Source organism: Metarhizium album, assembly GCF_000804445.1.
Source record: "Metarhizium album ARSEF 1941 chromosome Unknown scaffold_25, whole genome shotgun sequence".
NCBI classification, from domain to species: Eukaryota; Fungi; Ascomycota; class Sordariomycetes; order Hypocreales; family Clavicipitaceae; genus Metarhizium; species Metarhizium album.
In genome coordinates, this window is record NW_024467599.1 from 66,008 (window position 1) to 92,318 (window position 26,311).

The 26,311-nt window shown below is 55.3% G+C and overlaps 8 protein-coding genes across 8 annotated transcripts; 5 read left to right on the forward strand and 3 right to left on the reverse strand.

Moving 5' to 3' along the window:
* Positions 1-5,011: 5,011 nt before the first annotated feature.
* On the forward strand, positions 5,012-6,632 carry MAM_06899 (uncharacterized protein; the record flags this gene model as incomplete). Its single annotated transcript, XM_040825697.1, has 2 exons — positions 5,012-6,230; positions 6,463-6,632. The coding sequence occupies 2 exons, from the start codon at positions 5,012-5,014 to the stop codon at positions 6,630-6,632; spliced, it is 1,389 nt and encodes a 462-aa protein (XP_040676254.1).
* A 3,783-nt stretch (positions 6,633-10,415) lies between these two features.
* MAM_06900 (Protein kinase-like domain protein) lies at positions 10,416-11,830 on the forward strand (the record flags this gene model as incomplete). The annotated part of the gene is made up of 2 exons (XM_040825698.1): positions 10,416-10,989; positions 11,076-11,830. 2 exons carry the CDS (start codon positions 10,416-10,418, stop codon positions 11,828-11,830), a joined length of 1,329 nt encoding a protein of 442 aa, XP_040676255.1.
* A 797-nt stretch (positions 11,831-12,627) lies between these two features.
* Positions 12,628-13,110, reverse strand: MAM_06901 (uncharacterized protein; the record flags this gene model as incomplete). Its single annotated transcript, XM_040825699.1, has 1 exon — positions 12,628-13,110. One exon carries the CDS (start codon positions 13,108-13,110, stop codon positions 12,628-12,630), a length of 483 nt encoding a protein of 160 aa, XP_040676256.1.
* A 2,946-nt stretch (positions 13,111-16,056) lies between these two features.
* On the reverse strand, positions 16,057-17,231 carry MAM_06902 (acid phosphatase precursor; the record flags this gene model as incomplete). Its single annotated transcript, XM_040825700.1, has 3 exons — positions 16,057-16,603; positions 16,665-16,858; positions 16,914-17,231. 3 exons carry the CDS (start codon positions 17,229-17,231, stop codon positions 16,057-16,059), a joined length of 1,059 nt encoding a protein of 352 aa, XP_040676257.1.
* Positions 17,232-19,065: 1,834 nt separating this feature from the next.
* MAM_06903 (uncharacterized protein) lies at positions 19,066-20,174 on the forward strand (the record flags this gene model as incomplete). The annotated part of the gene is made up of 3 exons (XM_040825701.1): positions 19,066-19,429; positions 19,477-19,772; positions 19,887-20,174. 3 exons carry the CDS (start codon positions 19,066-19,068, stop codon positions 20,172-20,174), a joined length of 948 nt encoding a protein of 315 aa, XP_040676258.1.
* A 200-nt stretch (positions 20,175-20,374) lies between these two features.
* On the reverse strand, positions 20,375-22,180 carry MAM_06904 (Regulator of chromosome condensation/beta-lactamase-inhibitor protein II; the record flags this gene model as incomplete). The annotated part of the gene is made up of 3 exons (XM_040825702.1): positions 20,375-21,241; positions 21,309-21,964; positions 22,048-22,180. The coding sequence occupies 3 exons, from the start codon at positions 22,178-22,180 to the stop codon at positions 20,375-20,377; spliced, it is 1,656 nt and encodes a 551-aa protein (XP_040676259.1).
* Positions 22,181-23,047: 867 nt separating this feature from the next.
* Positions 23,048-24,605, forward strand: MAM_06905 (succinyl-CoA synthetase beta chain; the record flags this gene model as incomplete). The annotated part of the gene is made up of 6 exons (XM_040825703.1): positions 23,048-23,104; positions 23,147-23,215; positions 23,267-23,339; positions 23,399-24,262; positions 24,316-24,434; positions 24,492-24,605. The coding sequence occupies 6 exons, from the start codon at positions 23,048-23,050 to the stop codon at positions 24,603-24,605; spliced, it is 1,296 nt and encodes a 431-aa protein (XP_040676260.1).
* A 488-nt stretch (positions 24,606-25,093) lies between these two features.
* On the forward strand, positions 25,094-25,905 carry MAM_06906 (Trimeric LpxA-like protein; the record flags this gene model as incomplete). Its single annotated transcript, XM_040825704.1, has 3 exons — positions 25,094-25,194; positions 25,270-25,506; positions 25,590-25,905. 3 exons carry the CDS (start codon positions 25,094-25,096, stop codon positions 25,903-25,905), a joined length of 654 nt encoding a protein of 217 aa, XP_040676261.1.
* Positions 25,906-26,311: the final 406 nt, after the last annotated feature.

The window sequence follows — 26,311 nt, forward strand, 5'->3', positions numbered from 1 at the left end:
AGGTGGTTGAGCCACGGGACGCGGTAGCAAACACGCTTGGCTGACTGGCAGCACCGGGTGCGCCAAGTTTAATCGAACCACTTGCCGTTGCGCAATTCTGCCCAGTCGTGGTCGTTTTTTTCTTTTTTTTCTTGTTCTGCTCGGTACTCTGGATTGCCGACAATCGACATGCGCGAGGGGAGCTTTTCCTGCCGTGATTTTCCCTCGAAGCCAACTACAGTCTAACCGCAACTGGACGAGAAGGGGGGAAGAGGAATAGAAACTCGTTTAACACGCACCAATCTTTTTCCAGGAACCAAATACTGAACATGACATGACGCATCAACGGCACGTGTCCGTGCTGCGCTGTTAATACTATGCGTATGCTCTCCCCATGTCCAAGTCATGGTGTGACTTCATACTTGCTTCTTACTTGCACGCGCTCTTGTGACTCTTGTGTCGTGTCACACTTTGCGTCTTGGGGCCCGACTTGATTCTCCCCACGTCTTTACACCGTTCATTCTGATGCTGTGACCGAATGACAAGACGCCCGCAAACCGCAAAAGCCAAAAGCGGAAGCATCAAAACCAGAATATAAACTCCAAGTTCCGTGCACTGCTATGAAGTCTTGATTCCCTGCTGGCTCGTTTCCCGTCGGAAGCGATCGTGGGCGGATCAGGTATGCGAGGCATTGCACCAACTCGCTACCCTAGACAATTCTCTAGTTATCACCTATGTCTCTTTCTATTGCTAGACAAAATGCTTTCCCATTACTTCTGCATTACTGGTGAAAACACTACATGCTTGTCTCGCATTCCCCTTCTCTCCTCCTCGGCCGGGCTATTTTGACCCCTTTAATCCCGGCCCCTATTCAGGGTGCATTGCCGCATAACTCACCCAAATCACACTAGAGCTTCATTGACAACCTACATCCCAGCCGGCATGAGCCAAAATACTTTTAACCTTCCACGCGGCCGGATTCCTGGCCAATGGGGCTATCTTGACCTTTTCGCTGGCAAGGCTGGGCAGTGCGAGCACTGAGTGGTCTCATACTGAACGTACAAAGCATTGCGTTCCAAAATTCTTACCGTGCAACGCTCTGAGATAAAACTAGTGCGACTCACAGATGGTGCGTATAGATGTACATGGACACAGAAAATAAGTCGTTGGCGGACCGTTCGAGGTTCCAAGTGTTGACCAAGTGTCGTGTCCGGTCTTGTCACACGGAAACATCGGCCAACAACATGACGAGCTGCCACGCACAAAGGCTACAGGCCTCGTGATGCCTCACAGGCCACAAAAGGGCTCGAGGCCAGAGGATGTCTGAGGCCCAAGGCATCAAGCGACCTGGATGCTTCTGTCATCTAGGTCGGGTCACACACACAGGAAGCATCGTGTGTATAGAAGGCTCGTAGGTCGGGTCCTCAGGTTGAACCTGCACACCTTCAAGGCCACACGATATTAGTCTTGAATTGAGGTATGTTGCTGCAAGCCCTCTATATGAAGCGCTTGTCACAGGTGTTGCGGCTCGAGCCGTAAGCGTCAACCTACAAGTACCGGAAGCTCTCCAACATGCAATCTACAGTGCCGTATCTGTCATCTATAAAGCGATCAAGGCAGGTAGAACCGAAGAAGTGAAGCATGGCGCGCGGGGGTGCTGCACCCACGAATCTAGAGATCCGGATGCTTCTTGCGAGAAACGCCAAAGACAGCGGTAGCGATGTTGACGACGACGACGACGACGACGACAGAAATAGCAGGAGGGATTCAAGATCCTCAGTCCCATCTATTTCGTTATTGTTACGTATTTCCGAGAAGCATATAGATGAATTTGTTTGTGGTTAAATATCAACACGTGTCTAATTAACATTTGTGCCATCGTCAATATCGGCGAATAGACCGAAATAATGCTCAATTTTGCAAGACTTGGATGGGAAGCCTCATAAAGCTTTACGCTATCCGGTCGAGTTCAGAGAACTACTAACAGCAGTTGTAGTTGGAGCCTTTGCTATAGTCAACCTGATAATTACTGACAATAACAAAGTGTCTTTCAAAAAACCCTTGGTATCCACAAAAAGAGGTCAAAATCACACATATTCGGGTTGAATAAAAAGGAAATTTAGAGCTCCTGAATGTCCGGACCCACTGTATTTTTGATTGAGGATGTTCAGGCAGACGAGAGTCCGACATCACAGGAGAGGGAAGGACGGCTATTAACCACGCGAGTGTTGACCTCACAGAAGGAGGAAAAAATGTCCCCTTGGTATACAAAGACATCTATAATATCACGCGTTGACACAGTTCAAACGGATAAGAACTAGCCTGAGCTTCATCTCAGTGCTTTCCGTCTCATTGAACTTATGACTAGTTCTCTAGATATTCGTATAAGCAAGAATTTAGAGAGGTTTGCCCTGCGGCAAGCCGTGTTCATAATAGGCATCTGGCGTATTTTAGAACCGGCTGTTAGCCCAGATCTTTCGTGCTTGTCATTCGACTCTCCAGAAAACATCTATTCGTTAAAAGGGGTACGGCACTGACCTTATCAAAGGACTATATTTGCCTGCCGCTGTCATCTCGGAGCATTGACAAATCACATTACGGGTACACGGTCTGAAGGCCTTGTTGTACAAATCTCTACGGCTCGATTTAAGTTGATGTTGCTTTCTCTTGTTGATTCACCACTACTAGAAAAACTGTTTCTGGAGGACGAGGATGCCGCTCAATGATCAATCTATCCGCCTCTAACTATATAACCTAAGGCATTCCCCGCTGCGTTCCCCGCTCTCTCATGCCCTTCCGCAGTACGATCAACGTGACGGAGACAAGTCAGCAAGAATCAGCTCGGACATGCCTTGTGACTTGTCTCGGAGGGAAGAACATCATTGATAAGATACCCTTGTCTCAGCCCCCAGAAACCGCTGGCCACAAGCTTCCGAGTCCGCCTGCACTTGACTGAGACACGGTAGGTGCTCTTGCGTTTGTCAAAAAAGGATGAGGCAAAAAGAATTGCAAACCGTAGTTATTAGCAAAGCTTGCAGCGCAGCAGCCCCAAGACGTATCAAAAATTCGACGGAGATAGGACTCGAACCTGCGCGGGCGAACCCAACGAATTTCTAGTTCGGTCGCCTTAACCACTCGGCCACTCCGCCACTCGGCCACTCCGCCTTCCAATTCGCCCGACTTATTCACTGGTACAAGGCTTTAGCATCATCCTTTTTGGCTGGGATGCTGGTCTAGTCACGAGAGGCGGTCCACAATATGCGGGACGCGGCTCCGCTTTCAATTTCAATTGGCTTTACTTATTCGCCATCCCACGAGTTGTGTCACTTGTGCATCCCAACTTCAGAGGTTCCTTGCCTCACATATTAGGCGGAGAACTGCAAATATTCAAAACAAATACCGATGGGAAGCAGCCAGGTACGAAGGCGTGGCAGGCGACTGACGAAAAATTAGTTTGTTTTGCCCGCACAATTCAAGTCCGTGTCCGTCGCCCTTCCGTGCAACGTCTTCATAGCACAAACTTAGTGAAGACGGCATGCTATTTATCATGGGGAATTGCTACACGGGCATGACACTTTGGCTACACGGGCATGACTCTTACACGGGCATGACTTTTACCACTTCTGATTGGTCGCATTGTCTCTGTTAACGACGCTGGATTCTGCCACCTCAGCCGCAAGTACCTGGGCCATTTTAACCTTGCTTCTGTGTAAATTACTTCATTTCGGCTAAGCTACTACGCAGCAACCCAGTGGTCGCGCAGTCGGGGCGACCCCCTCGAGCTTGCTTTCTTCATTTTCGTAGCTTTTAATAAACCATAATACGGCACCCTATGCTGTAGAGATAGCGACCAATTCTTTCACTACAATCTTGTTCTCTTCTCAAGACGTCAATGTCTTTGCCTCGCACACCTCCTCGCAGGTCGCGGAGCCCTAGTCCCAGTGATCAATCACAAAGAGGAAAGCGACACAAATCCAGTCGGCGACGCAGATCTAGTCCTTCCACAGTTGAAGACCGACCACAATCCGCGAGTAGCTCTGCTACGAGTATCGGTCAGTTCTACGGCCTCGGGGACGAAAATGCACTCGATAACCTGTTCGCCTCTTTCCCGCAAACACTTTCAAGTCTCCCACACCCCCATGGTTCACAGGGCCGCCATGAGCCTGCATGGGGCCTTCGATCTGACTATGAGATATATCTTCAAAATGACTTCTTCCGTGGAAAAAGATGGAGCCAGCGAGTCAGAGCGCTTATACCAGGCCCAGAATTTGATCCATTCGCCTCTGAACCTCCCGAATCACCCCCATCCGCCCAGCATCTCCCAACAAGGACAAGAGCCGAGTTCGAGTCCGCAATGCGCATAGTACGAGAGGTTACCGGCGAAGGTCGAAGGCTAACTGTAGACCTTGCTCGATCATACGAACGTGTACAAGCTTGGCGAGAGAGATGGGGATGGTCACCATTAAGTTTCGAAGCATATGACTCTCCTCCACCGTACTCTCCACCTCGTAGGTCACCCACACAACCTCCTCGAATATCACCGACGCCCGAAAATATTAGTTCCTCGCCTATGCGACAGTCTCTATCTCCCGCCCCGGAGCCAATTCCGAACCCAATAATCCCTGGCGACCCAGCGCCCTCGGCCGAAGTTCTTTTTAAAACAACCAACGCATTTGCAAAGGAGAACGGATTTGGTATTATTCGGCGGAATAAATATTCCTATAAGGGACGGTTGATTAGGTACTCCATTCAATGCGACCGGTTTGGACAATCTCGGGCCTCGGGGGGTTCTGGTCTTCGAACCCGAAGGTCTCGGAAGTGTGATTGCAAATGGATGATAATTGCTGAAGCCCTAGAGGAAGGCAAGTGGCTTCTTCGACAACATAGAGACCCGAAACATCACCAGCATAACCATGAACGGAGTATTACGCCATCTGCGCATGTTTCCCACCGCCGCCTTACTACACCAGTTAAAGCAACCATCGAGTCAGCAAGCCGTCGCGCGGGTATTCGAGCCAGTGATGTAGCTGCTATGGTTGAGGAGCAATTCCCCGATACAACACTCCTGCGGAAGGATATCTATAATGCCCGTTCGTTCATTAACCGAGAGAAGCTAAATGGCTATACACCTACTGCGGCATTGATCAAACTCTTTGATGAGAAGAAGATCCCATACATCGCGAAATGGGCCGATGATGATCCAGATAGACTGCTTGGTCTTGTCTGGACCTTTCCGTACTGTCTACAGATGTGGAAGCGCTTCCCCGAGGTTATTAGCTTTGATAACACATATAACACTAATCGCTTCAAGCTTCCTTTATTCCAGGCTACTGGCCAAACCTGTCTTGGAACTGTGTTCAATGCTGCATTTGGCTTAATAGATAACGAGAGGAGGGAGGGGTTCCAATTCCTTGCAGAGAGTGTTCGCAAGCTCATTACAAAACACTCACTCAGGGAACCAGATGTCATCATCACAGACTTCGACAAGGCTATGAAAGCTGCCGTTAATGATCAGTTTCCAAATGCACAGCAACAGCTTTGTATTCATCATATCCTTTCAAACGTTTTGCTTAAATCGAAGACTAGGTGGACGGGCCAACGTGAGGACAGTACTACTAGCCCTAGCGCTAGTGACAGTGAAGACATTCCCTCACAGGCGGATGGCGGGTTGAGCACTACAGATAAGCATCTGATCGAAGATCGGTCGAGTAGTGATAAGATTCCTCATACTTACCAAGGCGTTGTTTTAATGTGGAAAAAGGTTCTCTATGCCGAGACTGAGGAAGCGTTTGAGCAGGCATGGAGAGATCTTTGTAAAGAGTTCGACGACCAACGAGCGATCTTACAATACCTCTACTCGACTTATATGCCTGTTAGTGCTCAATGGGCACGTTGCTTTATCCGTCGTTATCGTAACTTCGGAATCCGAGTTACGTCCGGCACAGAAGCAAGCAACAATAATATCAAAAGCTATCTATTAAATGGCATGAGCCACCTCTACCGACTCGTCGAGGCAATGCAGGATATGATACATGACCAAGAACGTGCCTTTAAGGATGCCTGTGGACAGGATGATGTCCTGACTGCTCCACAATACCTAGGTTCGATGGGAAACTATCTTGGTGAACTACGAACAACCATGTCATCGAAAGGACTTGGGTTAATCAACAAGCAATACTGTATTGCTCGCAAATTTCTGCCGACGGGGAAGAATCCCTTCCCCGACTCTATTGGACTTTGCGACGACGACTGTACGGTCTCTATTGAGCTGGGAATCCCATGCTATCATAAAGTCTACGCAAAGCTAGATTCTGACACACGTTTCACTAAATGGGAGGTCCACCCACGCTGGCGACTACGGGAATCGGCATCTCAAGATCCATACCGACGAATTCTTGACCCGAAAGTTGCCACTGCACTACGTGGAAGGCCAAAGAATACAGCGCAGGTTATCCCAGAAAGCCTAGCTATTACATCAAGTAGCCGATCTGATAATCAACCAAGTGGGCGACGAGGTCGACCGCCAGGAAGTCTCAATAAGCCAACTCTTGCTAGGAGAGTGCATAAAGCTACTCGAGAAACCATCACACAAACTGGTGGCCAAATTGGCATCTCAGCCCAGCAAGGGCCAGGTAGACCTTCTAAAGTCCTAAATGCTGGGAATACGACAGGCGTGCGGTACAGTGGACGGAGGACGCAACGAAACATTCGCAGGACAAGGAGTCAATGGGAACTGGCTAAGAGTGATGACGAAGATCCAGATTGTATCGTTGTGAGGCAATAAATTAAGTAGACCACATCACGTCTTTTGCCAGTATTTGACAGTTACTGGCTAACAGTACAAGGACGGTAGTTTAATCCGAAATGCAGGCTTGCAAGATAGCAGAAGACCAATCGCGCCCACAACGATAAGTGACTGCAATTCATGGTGATGTAGGAGCTTGTTAGTGAAGTTGGCTACACCGCCTTTCCGAGGAAGTATCTGTGGGGCCAAGAAAGTATGCGACCAATCAGAAGTGGTAAAAGTCATGCCCGTGTAAGAGTCATGCCCGTGTAGCCAAAGTGTCATGCCCGTGTAGCAATTCCCTTATCATGTTGTGGTAGTTTTCTCGGGCACGAGATAACAAGCACCACGATTCTGCTAGTAAAACTTGGTGAATTTCTAGTCGGTTCATTTAATTGACGCTTTTCCGAGGGCTATTACTTTCACTGGCCCCCGGAGAGCGTCCTCAATCGTTGCTGTTGCGCAAGCTGCTCAAAGATCTCACGAAGTCTCAATACATTTGAAACTTGGAGTCACGTCGTTCTCTGAGATGAATTCGGTAACTTGATTGCTCTGTTGTAGCTCCGTCAGGATGCTTTACGAGGCTTTGATTAACGAGTGCTTGTTGCCATGCGATGGATGAATTTCCTCGTTGTCATTGCGGGCTACGATCTGTCCCTGTTCCTTGGCATACTGTGCTTCTCTCGGGGTTGATCATTACGCCAGTTGCCTGTCTGCTTGCAGTTTGTCCTGTCCGTGTCTGCAGCCTGCAGAGGGGGAGACGTTTGGGCTCGACGGCGTCTTCATTTCACCGTAGAAACACCAGAGTCGCGGACTGCATGAGAGTGCTAATAGTGTCCCAGGCGTCGGGAAGAGCAACATCAGTTCAAGTGTTCTACGTGCTAAACTCGTTCCATATTGTTCATTGCTACAAATATGCGAACATGTTATTTCAAATAGCATTTCATTGCGCTACGGTTCTCTTCACAGACAGAAAGAAGTCGAATGGTTGACAAGAAACAAAAACGACATCAGTGGCCTTTGCTAAGAAGGCAACTGGGTGTCCCTGTCTTGCGAACTCCCAGGACTGCTTCAAATGATGAGCCTTATACTTGAGCCGCCTCTTTCTTTTAGATCAACGGAACCTTCCGTATCGTCGCCGCTAGCACTATGCACTTCTACTCTTCGCCTAGCAAACTGTCGGATGAGCAATATGTAAAGGTAAGCTACGTGGTCGCAGGGTTGCTCAAGTTAGGCGACATTTAGCTGCGTTTTTAACTTGTAAACGTATACGAGGTCGTGTACTGTGTGCTGCAACACATTATGTCATTGGATAATAGGTTATGCACAAGATAACTGCGCACATAGGAGCAACAGACAACGAGGGAGATGACAGATGTCTGCATCTTCCCAAGTTGTTGGCAAGAATTACGCAGTGTTGATACGAAAGTGCGAGTATTTCTAGCTGGTAGGATGCGTTTGACAAGGCAAGCGATTGCGTGTCGATGCAAACTACTTCTTCAGACGCTCAAGACAGAATGCCAGACTCTAAGCGTGACAAGGCCTCAGTATTATCAAGAGGGCCTGGACTCTGGAGCAGCAACGACTCTATTTAGAGATAATCTCGTATGGTGTAGAATGTCCTTGGCAGGCCCAATCTGAGGACTCAAACCACAAGTTCTCTAGCAGTACAACTTTTTTGCGTGTAACCTGACCCAGATGGCTGAAGTATCTGGGCCTTAATGACTTGGGCTTCCAAACCCTCATGCCTTGAGCCTTCCTGAAGCTCGTGATGCCGCAGCCCTCGTGCACATGGAGCTGGTCTCGGCATCGATGGGTAACATTTGCCGTAATCGGATATGAGCCGCCTGCCATGTGAAACGTTATCGACGGAAGATGCCTTGCGTGTTAGCTGGCAGAGTCGTAATTGACGAGCAGAGAGTATAGCACTTGGGGGTCTTCGACAAGTCGGCAACCACGCCGTGCAGTAACAATTTCTCGAGGGCGTTTGCATGCACAGTTCACTCCTGTATATTGCATTGTTGGTTAAATCCTTCTTCACGATTTGTGAGCTTGCGTGACGAGGGCTCGTCTGAGAGGTGGGAGCGATATATGGCTCAATTAAACATGCAACACACGTTGGTATCCAAGGCCCTCGGTTTTCCAAATATCTACAAGACCAAAGGTCTTCTATTCTTACAGAAACACGGCTTCTGGCCTTGCGCCCTAGGTCTCGTGATCATATCCCTTCCGTCACCAACATCCGTGTGACAGCTTACGTGGCTAGAAAGCCATTCCTTGAGAAGCCTATGGAATAAACCGTGTCATCAAGGATGTATTGTGGCTCTGGGGGCAGTACTTGGCCGACGTTTTGTTTGAGCGTCCATTCACTGTCTTGACCAATGATCACACAGCATGACTATCTGAACCTCCCAGCCACCCCTTACAGGTAGTGTTCCTTGCCTTGATTGATACCTGCAACGAGACTAGGCATGTACTTGCCCAGACGAGACAAGGTCCACAGTATTGCTACAGTAAGCCAGGCGAATAGCTCTCGCTTTCCTTTCCAACAGCACAAGTAAGCTTTCTCTGACGATCAAAAGGCCGGGATTGTTAAATATAACATGGTGGTCACTCGCAATCACACAGCTGCTTAGCCCATCATAACAAGGCCCCTGCCACGAGACTTGATTGGCGGAGTGGCCGAGTGGTTAAGGCGACGAACTAGAAATTCGTTTGGGTTCGCCCGCGCAGGTTCGAGTCCTGTCGACGACGATGATTTTGGTGGTTCTTTTTGCAAAGTTGGTTGCAGCCTCAGGTGGCCGACGGGCCCCACTTTTACACAGGCGAGCGGGAGCGGCACCACTGAGCCGACCTGACTTGACCGGCACTTAAAGCTGTTCACAGCAGTTTTTCCGAAGCCATGTCTTGGAGCGGCGTTGATCACGGCACTACGGTGGCTGTTTCGCAATGCAGATTTACAGACTTTCGACATGTGTCGACGGCGCCGTTTCTGACGACGGGCGTCAGACACAGGTTCAACTCATGTGTGCCGTAGTCCATTGCCTCTTGAGCGCGGGCTCATCGGATTCTGGACCGACGTGGTCGTGGCTGCGCTACAAGCGGGGGCCGCGCTGTCGAGGAGGATGGGCGACGGCATCAAAGCAACTTGCCCCGTTGCGACGGGTGCTTTTTCTCATTCCGTCACTGACTCATCTTGGCAATGGGTGACAGTTTGCCGGGCGGGAAATATCCTCGCAAACTCAGCCGAATGTGAACAAGACGCGTTGGGCCCCCTTTAGCGCCGCGGGCGGAGGCCGTGGACTCGGCGGGGGGAATCCAGATTCCCATTCAGTCAATGATTCGAGCGGACGACCCCTGGCGTTGGAGAAAAGGGATGGAGAGCCGGCATCTTATGTCCTTTCCACCGGCGGGCTGCAAGCCTCTCACCCTGAGGCGTCGAGGCGTTGCGGGCGCGTCCCTTGGTATACCAACCCAGGGAGCTTGCTCGCACCGGACGGCTTGAAAAGGGGATGCCTCCCCGTCCTCCGACGTCCATTTGTCCATCTCGACACCGACAGCGACGCCGTGCGTGAATGGCGGTTTGCCGCTTCATCTTGTCGGCCAAGACGGGCGTGCTCTGTCGCCTCTCCACCGCGCGCGTGTGAACATGATGGCGTGCGATCTGGACCGGATTGACCACGTACACGCCGGGATACAATATTCCTATGACGATATCGCGTTTCCGCCCATCTCCACCGCTCACGGGACGTACTACGACGGCGAGCAAGACGACGTAGAGAACCTGGAGGAGTACCAGGAAGGCGGCTATCACCCCATCGACATCGACAGCTATCTAGACACGCAGAGGTACCGCGTCGTGCACAAGCTCGGCCATGGCGCATTCGGCACCGTGTGGCTGTGTCGCGACCACGAGCTGCATCGGTACGTTGCCGTCAAGGTCATGACGGCCGACGTGTCGCTGGAGAGCGTGACGGAGATTTCCCTCCTCAAGCACCTCGACCAGACCAACCCCGGAGCGCGGCACATTGCCCTGCCGCTGGACAACTTCCAGGTGCGCGGGCCCAACGGCACGCATCAGTGCATCGTCTTCCCGCTGCTGGGCCAGTCCGTGTCGCCGGTCCTGTGGCAACGACTCGAGCATCCCGGCCTCGTCCTCAGGAACCTGTGCCGCCAGGCCGTGCTGGCACTGAACTGCTTGCACGAGAGCAGCGTCGGCCACGGAGGTCAGGTCTCCCCCTCCCTCCCCCCCACCTTTGTCGACTCGACGCCAAACGCAACGTTGCGCAAAACAACTAACCACGTGGCCAAGGCATAGACTTCCGCCCCTCCAACATCCTGATCAAAGTGTCCGGGCTGGACGACCTTAGCGAGGACGAGCTCCTCTCGCAGATAGGGTACCCGGAGCCAGGCGCCGTCGTCGCCCAGGACGGCGGGCCGCTGCCGCCCTTCTCCCCCAGATATCTCGTCCCCGCGGCCGACATGTCGCGGCTGGACTCCAAGTATCTACGGGAAGAGATCTGCCTGATCCGCTTCGGGCAGGCGTACCTCAAGTCGAGCCCGCCGCCCGACCTGGGCACGCCGGAGAACTACCTCCCGCCAGAGCGGCTGGTCGACGACCAAAAGGACAAGGTCGGGCTGAGCTGCGACATCTGGGCCCTGGGCTGCACGCTGTTCGAGATCCGGCTGCAGACGCCGCTGTTCCACATGCTCTACGGGCCAGACGAGGTGCTCGACGAAATGGTCAGCTTCTTCGGCAAGTTCCCGGAGCCGTGGTGGTCGCGGTGGCAGCAGCACGCCGACTACCGCGACGACGAGGGCAACACGCTGCGCCGCCGCGTCGACGTGGACGGCGAGCCGTACAGCATCGACAGCGTCCTGCGCGGCGACAAGTCCACCATGAGCACCGTCGACGGCGTCCTGCAGGTCGTCAAGACCATGGAGGTGCCGCGCGACGAGATGCTCGTGCTCAAGGAGCTCCTGCTCAGGATCTGCGCCTACGCGCCCGAAAACCGGCCCTGTACCGGCGACATCCTGCGCGACGAGTGGTTCAGCAGGTGCGCCTAGGCCCTCACCTCACGTGTCGGCCAATCACCACCTGATGCTCGGGCTTTGCTGCGTGCCTCTGGCTCTGAGGAGGAGGAGGAGAAGGAGGAGGAGGAGAAGGAGGAGGAGGAGAAGGCGACTGTTTCATCCTGCGGCCGCCCGCGGGCCGACGTCGCCAAGGTGCTCGTCTCGTGCCCGACGGGTCTCTGGCAGCCGTGCAAATGTCGTCACGCTGCGCTCATGACGCGGCCATGGTCGCAAATTTCTTGGCTGCCCCCGCGTTTGGTTTCCCGTCCCCTCCCTCTCGCGGCAGTCCTCGTCCAAGCCGTATCACGGCAGCAGTAAGGTAGTCACGTAAAGTGGTGGCGTGAAGTCGACGGCTCGAGACCAATGAGGAAGCTTCCCTTGTCGCTCCTGCCTCCCCAGCGTCCACGCTCTCGAATCTCGGTCAAAAGTGTGGGGATGCGCCACCGAGATCGATCCATGTTTATAAGTTAGTAACTATTTATTAGTGTGGGCCGAGTCGTCGGTGCCTGACGGCGAGTCATCCGTGTTGACGCACGCAACTCACAGGTGGCGAGCGGGATGTACCAGTATGAAATGTAATCAATTTCTTCATGTCCATGCTCTACCTAGTATCGTCGCTGAAGAAAAAAAATAGCGCCCCGAATCAGGTGGGTTTTTGCGCCACCGCCCCAATTTCAACTTCAGTCCTCCGTCTCATAGACGGACCTTGGACTTCGACTTCAGGCTTCAGGCTCCCTCCCAAGTTAAGGTCGTTTCTCCATCGACACGACAGCGCCCGTCGGCTCAACTGTTTAGGGGAGCTGCTGGAGAGGAAAGGCCCGGTCGGGCTTGACGAGCTTGGCCTCGTCGACCTCCTCGTCCGTGTAGGCAGGGTAGGCAATGAGGCGCCGCTTGTTGTCGACGACGGCAAAGGTGGTGAAGCCCTTGCCGGGGCCGAACTGGCCGCTCCAGCCCGAGGTGATGGTGTAGTTGCCAAACGTCTGGGCGGCGCCGTTGCTCTGGGTGGCGGGCTTGCCGCCGGACGCGCGCACGACAAAGTAGACGGGGGTCCTCGTCTTGCAGGCCTCCTGGCAGTCGACGTCGGTGTTGATCTTGAATGTCCACTTGCACTCGGTGTCGGGCTTGTTGCACACGCGGCGCACCGACTCGATGGTCAGTGGCTTGTCCGCCGCCGCCATGGACTTGACCGTCGAGGCGCGGGGAGCCGGGGCCGCGGCCGCGGTCACGGAACAGGCGGCCAGCAGGGCGGCGACGATGGTCTGGGCGAGTTGCATATTGTGTGGGATGTGGGTGGTGCGGAAGAGTCACTCTGGTGGTGGTTGCAGGGAGAGGTTTGACGGATATGTATAGATGTGATTTGGCTGTGAGGACAGGCAGCATGGGAGGATGTTGGACGGCAGAGAATGAGACCTTTATATAGCTTTTCCCTGGCGTGTCTGGGGCTCGTCGCGCTTCGTTGCGGCCGTTTCTTGACGGCCGGCAAAAGGCTCACTTGCATGATATTAGCTTCGTCAAACTTGACATCACCGAGGGACGTTGCTCCACTTGCCGACCCTCCAGCGGCCGGCCTCGCTCGGGCTTGATATAGGTCCAGACAGACTGCCAAGGACGCGACACGACATGATCGGCGGTCGGCCCACCTGGTCAAGTCGTAACACTTCATCACTACGCCGACGTACCGCTCTCTGCGACATACAAGCTACAGCACGGCCTCTTTGGCTCGTCTCCTCGTGCCGGCAGGACGAGAATTCTCTCCCTGCCGGGGCTGTCGCCGGCGCCTCGTTGGTCTACTTTTGTCTGGGGCAGGCAGTTCGTTTCTCGTTCCGGACCATGCGCGAAACAGAGTGAGGTTGGGACAGACAGACGGGCAGATGCAACGACCGAGACATGGGCTCACCTACGCCAGAGAGAGAAGACACCCAGCTCCCCTGGACCCTTCACTCTGGCTACATGACATCAGCGGGCGGAGGCCAAATGGTTCAAAAGAGCTTGGCGGTGTCTATCACGGCAGAAAGGATGAGGAAGCTGCAACGCTCCGTCGGCGGTTGCGTTGCGTTGTGTCCGGTGCACAACGCAGTCCGATGCGCAGTGTTCCGTAGTTGTCGAAGAGCAACTTGTGGTATGATTGGGATAGAAGCCATTACGCAGCATAGGTCAACACGTGTTCCTACTGGCTCGGTAACATGTTGGACCCCGTCGAACCCCTTCTTTGTCTCTTGGCAACTCAGGCCGGCAGGGGAACGACCGGGGCGAAGCGGCCTAGGGCTTAGCGGCCGCAACCTCGTATTTCATGACTTTCTGGAGTATGCCGGCACGCCTCGCCAGGAAGGGGGACACAGGGTCTCGTCGACGCACGTCACATTCGGTGACGGGGACGGGGACGGCGCCACCGATGTGCCCAAACTCGAACGGGGCGTGTAGGTGCATTCCTGAGCGCAGGTCTGCAAGATCAGGGCCTAGAGTCCGAGACGGGCGCCCGCCTCCTCAGAGACGTCGAGACATGTCGAAATGGGGTTTCCATTTGTCATGACAACAACAAGGGAGCCACCTGTCGTGCCCAAACCCCAAAGGCCTCTCGAGGCTCGAGCCGGATCTCGGAACCGAACGGCCTTGGTGTGGGAGGGAGGAAGGAAGGGGAAAAAAAAAAGGAAAGAGGAAAAAAAAAAAAAAAAAAAAAGACGATGCCACCGGGTCCTTCGACTCGACGACGAGGCGAATGTCAAGAGGGTCATGGACTCATGATCATCTTTTGCCGAGGGCCCCTCCATGCAGCGTTACTTTCCGGAACCAGGGACAAGCAAGTGACGGACGATATGCGCGGCGAAATAGACGTCTGGTTTTGGCGAATCTTGACCATACTCCGCAGTGCTTGTTAAAAGGCCAAGGACGGACACGGGAGCCGGGACTTGTTCACCCAGGGGCCAGCACAACAGATGGCAGCTCTGGGCAAGGACCGTATCGACGCCCGACGGTGGCTTGCGAGTGGTGGAAGTTTGGAGCTGCACACGCCGTCTTGCGCATCGGCATTACGTCATCCCTCGCAGTCGGCACTCGAGGTCGCCCAGACACCGGCATCGGACGATGGTGCGGGGGGGGAGTTTTTTGCCCAGCCGCACTGCTTCGACGGCACAGACGACGCCGGCACGCAGTCTTGTGGCTTCTGGTCACTGCAGCGGCGGTGGTTGCTCAACACGGCCAGGCCATGTTCCTGCTGCCGCCTTCCCCGCACCAGGCATCATTGACTGATACATGCTCCCGTTCGCCGTTGCATCCGGTAGCCCCAAGTTCTGACCTCGCCCTCTCGGCCGAAGCGCTCAACCTGTGGAGGACCAGAATCCGGCGCTGAGCAGTGAGCAGAATCCCCCGCCGGTCAGTGTGCAGGGAGCGAGCGGGTGGGTGCCGGTACCTCAAAGCTAAAAATAAAACAAACAAAACAAGGTTGAAATAAAAATAAAAAAAATCTAGAATTGCTGCCAGCCCACTGTGCTCGGAACCAGGCCGCCTTGCTGCACGCTTCAGTCCATGCCGGAGCCATTCATTTCATTATTGTTCTGTTTCGCCCATCCTCCAGTCGCCGCTCGATCAGGCTAGCCCGGACAACCACGTGATGCAAGCTGTAGTCCAACATCTACGCTTTAGACCTCCCTGGACGGCTTTCAGGAGCAAAACCTGGCCTCTGCTGGCCCCATGCACTTATCAATATCCCCCGTTGGAATGCCTCTCCGTGGACCACGGCAGAATGACGTGCGGCATCCCCATTACACGACTCGGCGGGACACAGCCGAAGCGTTTCTGCAGCGTGTGGACTTCTCTTTTGCCGTGCCGCACGAGGCCGTGAAGCCCCGAGTCCGTTCGGCAGGCGCAAAGCACTGGAATGGCCTCGATACGGTTGGAGATGCTGTCCCTACCATTACGACCTCTACAGAAGGGTCAAGGCTGTGCTTGGAAAAAGGGGAATCAGGGCGTGGCCCCTGATGTTTGGCGGCGACGAGTGGAGGCGAATAGAGACAAGGAGAAAGCTCGAAGACAGTCATTGTCCAAAATTGTGACTCGGTGTCGCAGACTCGTATCTATTCTGCCCCCCCGAATGGGGGACAGCTTCTCTCCTCTCCGGCGCCGCCGTGCATCACGGCAGCTGCTCTTCTCTGTGCTAGAAACCAGCGAACCATCTTCAGGGACTCGGGACTCGGGACTCGACGCAAGGCGGTTGAGCAGTCTCACTATTTGCCCAGAACGTCCGCCCGCTGTACCTGTGCAGCTTCCCGGCCCTTGTTCGTCAGCGGCCTCACACGCTCCATTATGCTCTCCGCATGTTCCGTCACGGGCGCATCATAGTCTGTGATGTAGACTGAAACAGAAACCCGCCCGTTCTTCACGACGTTCGTCTCTCCGGGAAGCGCGCAATCGCCATTCACGCATGTGTTCAGAGCCACCGCGTAGGGCTTAATGTTGACCCAGTCAAACACTCCCGTGGCCGGGTCGAAAACGGCCTCGTATATGTCTGCGTCTCCCGTCATGCGCGTCTGGACAATCTCGGGATCGGAGCTGTTTGCAGTGAGGACGGGAATGTTGACGGACAAGCCGTATCCGAGAGGGAGCAGAGGGCCGCCGGCGGGAGCGCTGCGGATGACTTGCTCGATGATTTTGACGGATACTTTGGCCGCCCATGTGGCTTCGTTGTTCTCGTCCTTGATGTCGAAGTACGCGACATCTTTGTTCCTTGCAGAAATGGCGATGCTGGCCACGGACCGCTCTGTTGCGACGTAGCTGCCATGACGGTCAGCAATCGCCGCCAGAGAGAGGACTGCGAAGAGGGGAGGGAGCTCACGATGCGCCGGCGGTCCCTGCCGCGGTCCAGTAAAACGGACCAAGATTGGGTCCGAAGTTCGGCCCCGACACCACGAGGTCGGGGACCTTGAAAGGAGCATGTCTCGGTAGGACGTAGTCCAGGGCGACAAGGGTACAGGCGACCGGTGTGCCGTTGTAGTACCAGATGTGAGAATCGTGAGGGTCAGTGCCGATCTGGGGCGTCAGTACCGGTGAAAGCAGCGTCTACCAAGAGGTACACATGTCATACCGAGGGAGCGCCTTCCGGGACGATGTCGTGTTGCGACGGCCCGCTGAGATTGCCGAGTTTCGTAAAGTATGAACGACCGCCCCGGCCGGACTGGTCCACGGCGGGTGCTACAATCCAGACTGCTTCCATCAGCTGCAAATGCCGGTTCCCGGTAGCTCTTGAGGACTGACCATTGTGGCCGGCGTTCTTCAGCAGGCGGTAAACCTCGCGCAGGTTCCCGGACCCGAACCCATCGTCATTGTTGAGCAGGATGTTGATTGCGCGTGACGAGGAGGCAAAGCCCAGCGTCGAGCCGGCCAGCAAAACTGACGGCCGCATATCTACCGCGTCTGGGGAGCTGATGAGAAGTGGCGGGTTCAAGGGGCGAGAAGTTCGGCCGGCACAAGTCGTGTGGTAGGTGGGATGATTGTCAAGGCTAAAGGCGTGTAACAGATGCTGATGGCTTGAAGATTGACGACTGCCCTGGAGCCTCAACCACAAGCAAACAGTTGCTCCTCTGGGCTGAACAGGCGAGAACCCCCTTTCAGGTGAATCAAATGGCAAGCCGGCTCTTTAAACAATCACTTCCGCTCTTCTCTTGAGCCCTGCCGTCCAGCACTGCCGTGGCGGCATCAAGGCGGCGAGGCATGGACTTGAAGCTCAAAAACAGGTTATAAGCACCACCAGCATCATGTGTTGGATTGGCGAGGCAACTCAACGTGGTGGGGGATACTTGGCCGACGACACAGAAGCTGGCTGCCGAGCTGGAAGCTGTGGATATCTCGGCGAAAAACCGATTCGCCATCTGATCAGGTCGCAGGAGATGGATGCCCGTGGCAAAACCCTGGACAATGGCATCGGCAATTCTGGCGTGCCGTCTGCTGTTTTGCTTGAAGCTCGCTCCGTCCTTGGAGTTCCTGCGACATGACGCCCTCCTGGATGATGCAGATGGGCATCATCATCCAGGCTCTTGGGCACATCACGCCGGGCACGTACATGGCATCCAACATTGGCTTGTCATCCGTGCGCGGGCAGGTTTTCGTCGCCCGCTCATACTGAAAATTGCTAAACAAGGCCGCCTCCCGGGGCCTCTCGGGATGTATGCCTCCTCGGCACCGACGAGGCCGAACCTTTTGAGGAGTGCTAAGGAGGGTGGCCTTGGAAAGTCAGCTACATGATGCGAAGCCTGTCAATTCAAGTTTAGAAATATGATATATCATGTATATCATGCAGTTCAAGGAAATATTCATCATCTGCGCCGATGGAATCAGACGATGCTTGGTCCCTCGCTCGGACATCATATCATGCTTCAGCAAAGGGCACTGCCCTGTCTACCAACACGGATCCGGCGCCCGAGGTAGAGTCACAGGAAGAATACATGTGAACGGGATGGTGGTGATCCTCTAATTAGGCGAGCAACAGGAAAAAGGTGCTTGGCGTCACCTCATGCTGCAAATGCAGCGTACTTGACCCACGCTCAATCTGCCGACTGAAAGCCGCGGCATTCGCCACAGTGGGCAGCTACTTATCGAAAGGAGAACCTCTGCGGCCTTCTGGTCTCAAGTCTGAATCTCAAAGTACATGTGACTGCGTCGTGTGCGGACGCAGCGGGCACGGCACGGGGATGCCAGCAACGCCGCGCATTCTTCAACGGCCATCTGGACCAGCTGAAGCACGTTTGGAATGTCTCCTATTCTATTATCAACAACAGAGATGGCTTAAGACTAGGATTGCTGTTGGAAGTCGGCAGACTTGGCTATGGCAAATGAGGGTCGGACCCGGCCTGGCGATGCAAGTAAGTAGGGTTAGGGTCGGCACGATGGGCGAGTCACCACCACTTACACGTCTCTGACGAGTTGCTCGTCGGCAACTTGAACTTGTCCCACGGCCCAACACTCAACGAACTGGTCACGGCCAACGCCACAACTGCCCAGGTCTGCCTGGTTTTAAAAATCGCCGTCCTCCATGGTAATCCTACGCGTTGAACATCAATCGCTACTACAACAGCTTGCCTCGCCTCGGCAACTTGCTCCACAACATCGGCAACCATATAACCGAAGATGTCAACGTCGACTCACCTCAACCGTGGCAACACCGTTGACAACACGACCACCCCAAGTCAACAGCAACAGACCATATGCCATACACATCTCTCCAGAAAACAACTGCCAACATGAACCCCTCGGCGCTCCGGCGCCTCACACACTCGCATCGAGCATACTCAACATCAACACCAGCATCAGCGTCAGCGTCGGCGTCAGCATCCACCGCCGCAGCCCGCCTCCTCGAGAGCTTCCGCAACAAGACCCTCACGCAGCACCAGATCCTCGACGCAACCCAGCTCCGAAAGCTCTCCCTGACACTCAACCGCCCAACAATGCAGCACCAAGACATGCTCACCCCCGCCCCGTCCCCCGGCACGCCCGTCCCCCCAGGCCACCACCTCATCTGCTTCACGGCCGCGAGCCCCGAGAGCGCCCTCGGCCCCGACGGCACAGACACGGTTTTCAACGCCGGCCCCCCTTCACGCGACGCACGTGGGCTGGCGGCCGCATGTCGTGGACCAGCACGCCCCTGAGGGTAGGCGACGCCGTCAGCGAGCACACGCGCCTGCTCAGCGCCGTCGCCAGAAGAAGCGCATCCACCGGCCGCGAGATGGTGCTCGTCGAGGTGGAGAGGCAGCTCGAGGGCCCGCGCGGCGCCGCCGTCACCGACAGACGCTCGTGGATCTTCAGGACCGGCATCGACGCCCACGCCGCCGGCACGAGCCCGCGCCCGCGTCCGCAGCAGACGCAGACGCGGACATCTCGTCCGACCACCATCACAGACATCCCCGGCCGCAAAGGTACAAGAGGCCCCGCCCCCACGAGGACGCCAGCAGTCAGTCCGGTGCTAAGATTACGACACGGCGGCAGGCTCCTTCCCCTCGCGCCAGCTCACCTGGTCGCCGGTCGGGCTGTTCCGCTCCTCGGCGCTCACCTTTAACGGGCACAGGATTCACTACGGCGCGGCTCCAGCCGCGCCGTCGAGGGACACGCCGGGCTCGTGGTCCACGGACCCCTGAATCTCATCAGCATCCTCGACTACTGGGGCGACGTGCACGGCGCGGGCGGCGCCTCGCCCGGGAGCGTTGCCTACCGCGCCGTGGCTCCCCTCTACGCGGGCGACACGTGTACCATCCGGACGGGGGCCGTGGCCGACACCGCGTGCGACATTGTTGCCGAAAAGGACGGCGCGGCGTGTATGACGGCACGGGTTGTAGGGGCGTCACGCGGTCGATGAAGGAGGTGCCGGGCGCCGCGGCGCTCGCAGTCATACGATAGTATCGGGCGTCGTGTGCGCTAAACTGAGACGCCGTTGCATTAATTCGGAAAAACAAGACATTCGTGCTGATCCATCCCGTGAGGCCACCTTTCCATTTCGCCCGGCTTTTCTATACAATGTTCTGAATCCAATCATCTCCCTCCCCCTCCGCCGCCCCTTCACTCCGTCTTGGCCACGGCCGACGTGCTGGTCACTACGGAGAACTGGCCGCCGGCGGCGGCGCCCACGAGCCTTCTGCCCTTGATGTCCTTGCCCCGGATGCGCTGGGCGGTGTCGCAGTCGTCCTCGTTACCGAGGCCTAGCTGCCCGACGGACCCGAAACCCGTGGCATAGCCCACGCCCTCGTCGTTGATGAAGATGGTGTGGTCGGTTCCGCAGGCAACGTGGACGACGTGACCAATCTCGGGCACGGCAGTGGGCCGCAGGCAAATACGGGGCTTGTTGTACTCGTCGCGGCGGACGAGATGCTCGTCGTCGAGCTGGCTTTGCGAGAATTCGATGCCGAGCTGGCCGCCATCCAGCCGTCCCCACATGTAGACCTTGCCGTCGTCGGTGACGGCTCCCGAGTGATGGGTGCCGCCGGCCATGGTCGTGACGCCCTTGCCGCAGAGGTCGCGAATCTTCATGGGGTACGGAAGGATGGCCTCGTCACCACCGGCTTCCTTGGCGTAGCCCGCCTCGCCAAAACTGTTCAGTCCCCATGCCCAGACGTTATCGTTGCGGTCGACTGCGAAGGAGTGGTATTCCCCAGACGCGATGTACTTGATGGGACGGGTGCACACTCGGACCTGGCGAGGCAGAAGCGTCTCCTGCTGGTATCGGCCAAACGGCTGGCGGCCGAGCTGGTTCTGCTCGTACGATCCCCATCCCCAAACTTGACCAGACTTGTCGAGGGCCAGCGCGTGATTGGCTCCGCAAGCGATCTGTGTCACATTTTCAAGCTCAGGAATCTCAAGGGGATCCTTCTGGATCTCGACGACGTCGCCGTTTTTGGTTTTCGTAAATCGCCTGTCTCCTTTGTTGTCCTGATGCGGATAGTTAGCAAGCCATACCGTTGAATGTGATGATGAAACACGCTGCGATGGAGCATACTCGAAAAGACCCCCATCCGTAGACGGTCCCCGTCCGAGTCAGAACGAAGCTGCAGCTGTCGCCGGCGGCGACCTGAGTAAAGACTGTGCCCTTGGGGAATTTCTCGGCAGGAACCTCGGTCGGCGTGCTCTCGTACGGATTCAGCTCGCCGTCTTCGTCGCCACTGTCGGACCCGGCATCCATGTCCTTGAGGCCACCCTCCCAAGTAGTGTCTCTTCCTAGAGCACCCTCGTCGTTGACGCCCCAGGTCAGGATCTTGTTGTCGGCGGTTAGAGCAATGGTGTGCATGCCGCCGCAGGCAAGCTGGACAATGTGGTGCTTGGAAGGCTCATTAGGGTCAAGAGCCGGGTTGAACTTGGGGACGAGTGCGCTCGTGCGTTTGGGGCCGAGACCGAGCTCGCCGCACTCGCCGCTGCCGAAGGAAAAGACGGCAACGAGCTCATCGGGCGCTTTGTTGAGAATGGCGGGCTCTTCGACAGCGCGCTTCGCCTTCTTGACAGGTTTCCTGGCTACAGGCTTGGCCCGTTTTCGCTCTGCGGGAGCTTCGGTCTTGGTGGTTTTTGTGCGACGCGAAGCATCGTCCTCGTCCACATCAGCGACGCGCTTCCGCTTGGTAGACCTTGGCTCTGGTTCTTTGTGTGTCTTTCCATTGGAAACTTTTGATCCGAGTGTCAGACTTTGGCCGGTACGTCGCTGTTTGAGGCGCTGGGACGCGTCGAGGTGGACTCTGGGTACTGACCTGGTTTTGGCTTGCTCGTAGTCTGTTTTGCGACAGCAGCCCGTTTAGCGGGCTTGGCGGCTTCTTTTTTTGTGTCGACAGCCGCTGCAGGTTTTGCCGATCGAGCGGTTCCGCTAAGCTTTTTTGAAGCCATGAGGACGGCTTGTGAGGGTTGTTTCGTGGGAAGATGGACATGGCATTTCAGCGCACGTCGCGTCTGCATGAGCTCGAAGCTAGGGAAAGAAAAAAATGGCTTACTCATCAAGCCGCCCGCCAGGCTCAGGCACGAACGCGGAGAATCGGGGCCTGGTGTCGTTGATTGGTGGACTCTCGGGTTTACTGTTGCCTGGCCCACCGCGATTTAGTTATGTCGAATCAGTCTCATCGACGCCAACAACCGCGTGTTTGTTTTGTTTCTCGTTCACCGAGCCATTGCTCTTTTGAATCCCTTCCAACACATGTAAAACAGTGACGCAAATGATGGTTTATTTCATCAGTCGTCTATTCCAGGTGCCGCCCGGCTTTGCGAATAAAGGAACCTAGTGGCGAAAATAGTTGGCCGCACCTTTGTTGTGTTCCGCCCAAGCCTGACCTTTTTAGCATGATGTCCTTGGACTTGGAACATGGTGGTGTCATGGTGGCTCGCAAGCACAATAAGCGGCTGAGGGTCAAGGGGCTTTTTTTTCCCGAACAAAGAAAAGGCATTACCGGTCCGGCTACCACGGACAAATGGTCCAATCAAATGCGCGCAGTCGCTTATTCAGTCGCATTACCGTATCCCAACACTGCCTCCAGCAAGAAAAGCGATACAAAGCCTCGGCAATAAGCAGCGCCAGCCTCAGCCCCTCCACCCAAGTAGCCGACCTCCACAAACCACCAGTTGATAGTTGACGTGGATAGATCATGAAATGCCACTTGGACCTGCACATCGCCCCGCTGAGAGAAATAGCTGAATAATACTCTCACAGCCCTCACTTCCTCTCGGTCTTCAATTTCTGCGGTTCATTAGACGGGAGGAAGCATGTCTAGCCCGAAACTCTCACAGCGACTCTGGAAGATTGCTCCGAGAGCAAGTCAAGTCACTCGTTCTTGAATCCGTATTAACACTGACGTTCCGCAGCTCACCCGTAAGGAGCAGATCCGGCAACTGAGCTTGCACGAGTACCAGTCCCAAGATATCCTGAGACATGTGTGAACCTCGAATTGATAGCTTGTTCCGAATGTGAACTGACGGGTGTAGTATGGCGTTCCTGTTCCTCGCGGCCGCACAGTCAACACAGCCAAAGAGGCTCGGCTTGCAGCGCAAGAGCTCGGTACGCCGTGGCCCCAGACCACAGCTAGTAGTCCCTTTAGAGTCCTGACAATGCCACAGGCCCAGAATGCATGGTCAAAGCCCAGGTCTTGGGTCGTGGCCGCGCCGCCGGCCGGTTCGACAACGGGCTCCGAAGCGGCGTCCAAGCCGTTTCGACCCCAGACCAAGCCGAGCACGTCGCGTCCAGAATGCTCAAGCAGAATCTTGTCACAAAATACAACAGCCCCCACGGCCATTTCGTCGACAAGCTGTACGTCACCGAGGCGGCAACCTGCGACGCGCACTGGTACCTCGCCATGACGATTGATCGGGAAAACTACCGGCCTGCCATCATCGTCTCCAAAGTGGGCGGGGTTGAGCTCCATGATGTCGTTGAACAACGTCCCGAAAGTCTGTTTACCTTTAACTTTGGCCTATCGGAGGGCATTACCGATGCCTTGGTGCAGGATATCCAGAGGCGTCTGGGCACGACGGGCCAAGAAACCGAGAGCCTGACCCATATTCTTACCCAAATGCACAGCATCTTCCGAGACCGAGAAGCCACCCATCTCGAAATCAACCCGCTGGGGCGATGCCCCGACGGTTCTTTCACCAGCCTGAGCGCCAATTTCGCCTTCGACAAGGCCGCCGAACAAAGGCAAGCGGACATGTTTGCACTTCGCGACAAGACGCAGGAAGTCCCCGACGAAGTGGAAGCCGAGAAGCACGGCCTAGTGTACGTCCGAATGGACGGCAACATAGGCAACGTCGTCAACGGCGCGGGCCTGTCCATGGCCACCAACGACGCCATCGGGTTCCACGGCGGCTCGAGTGCCAATTTCCTCGACGCAGGCGGAAAGGCGACCAAAGATACCATGATGCAGGCGTTTCGAATCATTACGCGCGACAAGAGGGTCAGGGCTATTCTGGTCAACATTTATGGCGGTACGTTTGCACGCGAATGAATGTTGGCGATCCGTCAGAACTGACAGCGGCAGGCATCACGCACTGTGACATGATTGCCGAGTCGATTGTTGGCGCCGCAAGCGAACTGGACATCCGAGTGCCCATGGTCGTGAGACTGCAGGGCACGAATTCTGAAAAGGGAGTGAAGATGGTACGTCTCGACGGTGAAATGAAGATGCAGGCAGGGATAGCGCTGACAAAGCCGTAGCTCAAAGACGCAAATCTAGGCTTGGTGGTTGAGTCTGATTTCGGGCAGGCGGCGAAGCGAGCGGTCGAACTTGCACAGTCTGTTGGGGGCAATGTAGATGGGCACAGTATCTGAGGAACTTATTCTACGTTGTGGCAGTCGGTCGGATACGAGAAGTTTGCGCACGGGAGCTGGGACTTGCTGGTCAAGAGGGTGAATGCATGACTTGATTGATGCCGTTGTCGTGCAAGTCAAGTGATGGTCGTGAAGTCGTGACTGCACTCGGTCCGGCAGCCACTTCAGCCGCGTCAGCCACGTCAGCCACGTCAGCCACGTCAGCCACGTCGGCCACGTCGGCCGTCGCTCGCCCCGCCTCAGCACCAATCTGGACCGGTCAATCGGCCACTGATTGGCCCTTGCGACCAGCGGGAAGAGACCCACTTGGCAATTCAGCAGGCGGATGCAACTTCAAACCGGCAGCGTGAATCTGCGGTTCGTCTGACCCGTCATCGGCGTCCATTGTGCAATCTCGAATGCTGCGTTTATTCTCGTTTGTTGTCCATTTATCCATCAATTCAACTCCCAGTGTCGCCGCCTAGCGCGCTCATAGTCTCTCCACAGCCATGGCCACGGCTGAAAAAGACGTCAACACCATTGCCTTTGCCCGGACGCTCTCCAATGTCCCCTGGTGCGAAGACTACGAAAAGATGATATCGGGAGTCCTGTATGGCCAACACCACCAGACGCTGTCTGCAACCTCATGTCTTGCAAATTTCCGGCCTCACTGATGCCCGCCTAGGTACGACGCCCAAGCAAAAGAACTTGTACATGGTCGCTTCCGCGCACGACGCCTCATGCACAAGTACAACAATCACTTCCCCGACGACGCCACCCCGGACTCCCTCCTTGCAGATCGGAAGGCCATGCTGCAGGCAACGTTTGGAAAAGTCGGCAAGGGCGCCTTCATCGAGCCACCCATCAACATCGACTACGGGTGTAACATTACTATTGGGGAATATTTCTACTCCAACTTCAAGTACCTCGCTCCGTTCCCCCCGCCCCTCCGTCACCCACTTGTCCGCACCGCCCAAAACTTGATTGCTAACGTCTCCGCCGTAGCCTCGTCATTCTAGACTGTGGCATCGTCAAGATTGGAAACAGGGTGCAGTTTGGTCCCTTTGTGTCTATTTTCGCCGCCACCCATGAGACGGGCGTGCAGTCGCGCCGCCAAGGGGTGGAATACGCACAGGGCGTGACCATTGGCGATGACTGCTGGATCGGCGGGAATACCACCATCATGCCGGGCGTGACTATTGGTAAGGGATGCACGATTGGCGCGGGGAGCATTGTGACCAAGTCGATTCCCGACTTTTCCGTGGCCATGGGTTCGCCGGCTCGGGTCGTGAGAACGGTTGATGCTGTGCCCGACTTGTGAAGTTGGCTTCGAGCGTAGCGTGTAGACAGCGCCCGGTGGTGGCTTACCCGACCACGGCATGTAGACATTTGTCACATGGGCTCTCATCGCCCTCTGTGTCCCTTTTCTATTCTTGTCAACTACTCAGGGTGTCTCCGTACTTTTAGCAGCGCCATTACAAAGGCTACCGGGCCATTCAGATTGGGCATTTTGCGCTGCGAACAAGCCATATCCCGTATAGTTTCCCAAGGGTACCAACCCCTTGCGCTTCTTTTCCCCTTCCTCTTCTCATCACGGGGAAAGCAAAGCCAGATTCCCAACAGGATGGCCAACAACGACAGTACAATCGGCTGCAAAACCTGGGGACCCTTGGCCTGCGCAAGAATACCTGTCAAAAACGGCAAGACTGCCGCGCCACAGCCACCAA